At 42.4% G+C, this 2,500-nt stretch overlaps 1 protein-coding gene across 1 annotated transcript in view; it reads right to left on the bottom strand.

Annotated features, from left to right (window-relative positions):
• Window positions 1-2,500, bottom strand: part of LOC135544020 (protocadherin-16-like) — a 279,018-nt gene that overhangs the window by 17,521 nt on the left and 258,997 nt on the right. Inside the window, 1 exon segment of the mRNA XM_064971357.1 lies at window positions 1,922-2,052. Coding sequence (XP_064827429.1) covers window positions 1,922-2,052 — 131 coding nt within the window.

Here is a 2,500-nt window from a genome sequence, read left to right as displayed (position 1 = left end):
CAGAAATTATTCAGACCCCTTGTCTTTTTACACATTTTGTTATGTTACAACGTTATTCTAAAATTGATTAAATACTTTTTTCCACTCATCAATCTACACCTAATACCTCATAATGACAAAGCAAAAACATTTTTTTCATGCAAATGTATATAGAACCCCCCCCCCCCCCCTCAGGTCTCTCCAGAGTTGTTTGATCGGGTTCAAGTCCGGTCTCTGGCTGGACCACTCAAGGACATTCAGAGACTTGTCCTGAAGCCACTCCGGCGATGTCGTGGCTGTGTGCTTAGGGTCGTTGTCCTGTTGGAAGGTGAACCTTCGCCCCGGTCTGAGGTCCTGAGGGATCTGGAGCAGGTTTTCATCAAGGATCTCTCTGTACTTTGCTCCGTTCATCTTTCCCTCGATCCTGACTAGTCTCCTAGTCCCTGCCGCTGAAAAACATCCCCAAAGCATGATGCTGCCACCACCATGCTTCACCGTAGGGATGGTGCCAGGTTTCCTCCAGACGTGACGCTCGGCATTCAGGCTAAAGAGTTCAATCTTGTTTCTCATGGTCTGAGAGTTTTTAGGGGCCTTTTGGCAAACTCCAAGTGGGCTGTCATGTGCCTTTTACTGAGGAGTGGCTTCCGTCTGGCCACTCTACCATAAAGGCCTGATTGGTGGAGTGCTGCAGAGATGGTTGTCCTTCTGAAAGGTTCTGCCATCTACGTAGAGGAACTCTGGAGCTTTGTCAGAATGACCATCGGGTTCGTGGTCACCTCCCTGACCAAGGCCCTTCTCCCCCAATTGCTCAGTTTGACCAGGTGACCAGCTCGAGGAAGAGTCTTGGTGGTTCCAAACTTCTTCAATGTAGGAATAACGGAGGCCACTGTGTTCTTTGGAACCTTCAATGCTGCAGAACTGTTTTGGTACCCTTCCCCAGATCTGTGCCTCGACACAATCCTGTCTCGGAGCTCTACGGACAATTCATTCGACCTCATGACTCGTTTTTTGCTTTGACATGCCCTGTCAACTGTGGGAACTTGTATAGACAGGTGTGTGCCTTTCTAAATTGTATGTCCAATCAACTGAATTTACCACGGGTGGACTCCAATATATATATATATATATATATATATATATATATATATATATATATATATATATATATATATATATATATATATATATAAATATAAATATATATATGTATATATATATGTATATATATATGCGTATATATATATATATATGTATATGTATATATGTATATATATATATATATATATATATATATATATATAGGCCGTATTGCAATGAACTCCCTTCCATCTCATATTGTTCAAATAAACAGCCAACCTGGTTTCATAAACAGATAAAGCAACACCTTGCGGCACAACGCCTCTCCCCTAGTGGACCTAGACAGTTTGTGTGTATGTACTGATAAGTAGGCTACGTGTGCCTTTTAAAAAATTGTATGTAGTTCTGTCCTTGAGCTGATAATGTCTATTGATGTTCTGTATTATGTCATGTGTCTTGTTGTGTGTTCTGTGTGGACTCCAGGAAGAGTAGCTGTTGCTATTGCAAAAGCTACTGGGGATCCTAATAAAATACCAAAATACCAATGTCGTTGTAGGAAAGGGTCTGAATATTTATGTAAAAAAGTTATTTCAGTTTTTTATTTTTAATACATTTGCAAACATTTCTAAAAACCTGTTTTTCGCTTTGTCATTATGGGGTATTGTGTGTAGATTGATGAGGGGTAAAATATGTGTAATACATTTTAGAATAAGGCTGTAAACGTAACAAAATGTGGAAAAGGTCCAGGGGTCTGAATACGTTCTGAATGTTACTGTACATGAGTCCTGTACTATGTAAAGTGGCCTATTGGAAATAAAGACATATCATCGTACATGTCAAAGAGCAAAGGGCAAAGGTGACTCACTTTCAGGAATGCGGACCTCCCGGGGCAGAGGGATTGTTGGACTGTTGTCGTTGAGGTCTACGATGATCACTGTGAGTGTGGCCGAACCGGCCAATCGCGGGCTGCCCCTGTCCGTCGCTGTGACGACCAGCCTTTCGCCAAGACAAAATAAAACAATCATCAGTGTGATGGTCTGAGGTTCATTACTCAGTGTGATGGCCTGAGGTTCATTACTCAGTGTGATGGTTTGAGGTTGAGGTTCAGTACTCAGTGTGATGGTCTGAGGTTCAGTACTCAGTGTGATGGCCTGAGGTTCATTACTCAGTGTGATGGTTTGAGGTTGAGGTTCAGTACTCAGTGTGATGGTCTGAGGTTCAGTACTCAGTGTGATGGCCTGAGGTTCATTACTCAGTGTGATGGTTTGAGGTTGAGGTTCAATACTCAGTGTGATGGTCAGAGGTTCAGTACTCAGTGTGATGGTCTGAGGTTCATTACTCAGTGTGATGGTCTGAGGTTCATTACTCAGTGTGATGGCCTGAGGTTCAATACTCAGTGTGATGGTCTGAGGTTCATTACTCAGTGTGATGGTCTGAGGTTCAG

This window comes from Oncorhynchus masou, chromosome 8 (assembly GCF_036934945.1).
Source record: "Oncorhynchus masou masou isolate Uvic2021 chromosome 8, UVic_Omas_1.1, whole genome shotgun sequence".
In the NCBI taxonomy this organism is placed as follows: Eukaryota; Metazoa; Chordata; class Actinopteri; order Salmoniformes; family Salmonidae; genus Oncorhynchus; species Oncorhynchus masou.
The sequence above is the reverse complement of the archived record's forward strand: the minus strand, read 5'-3'. Positions and strand labels throughout refer to the sequence as shown.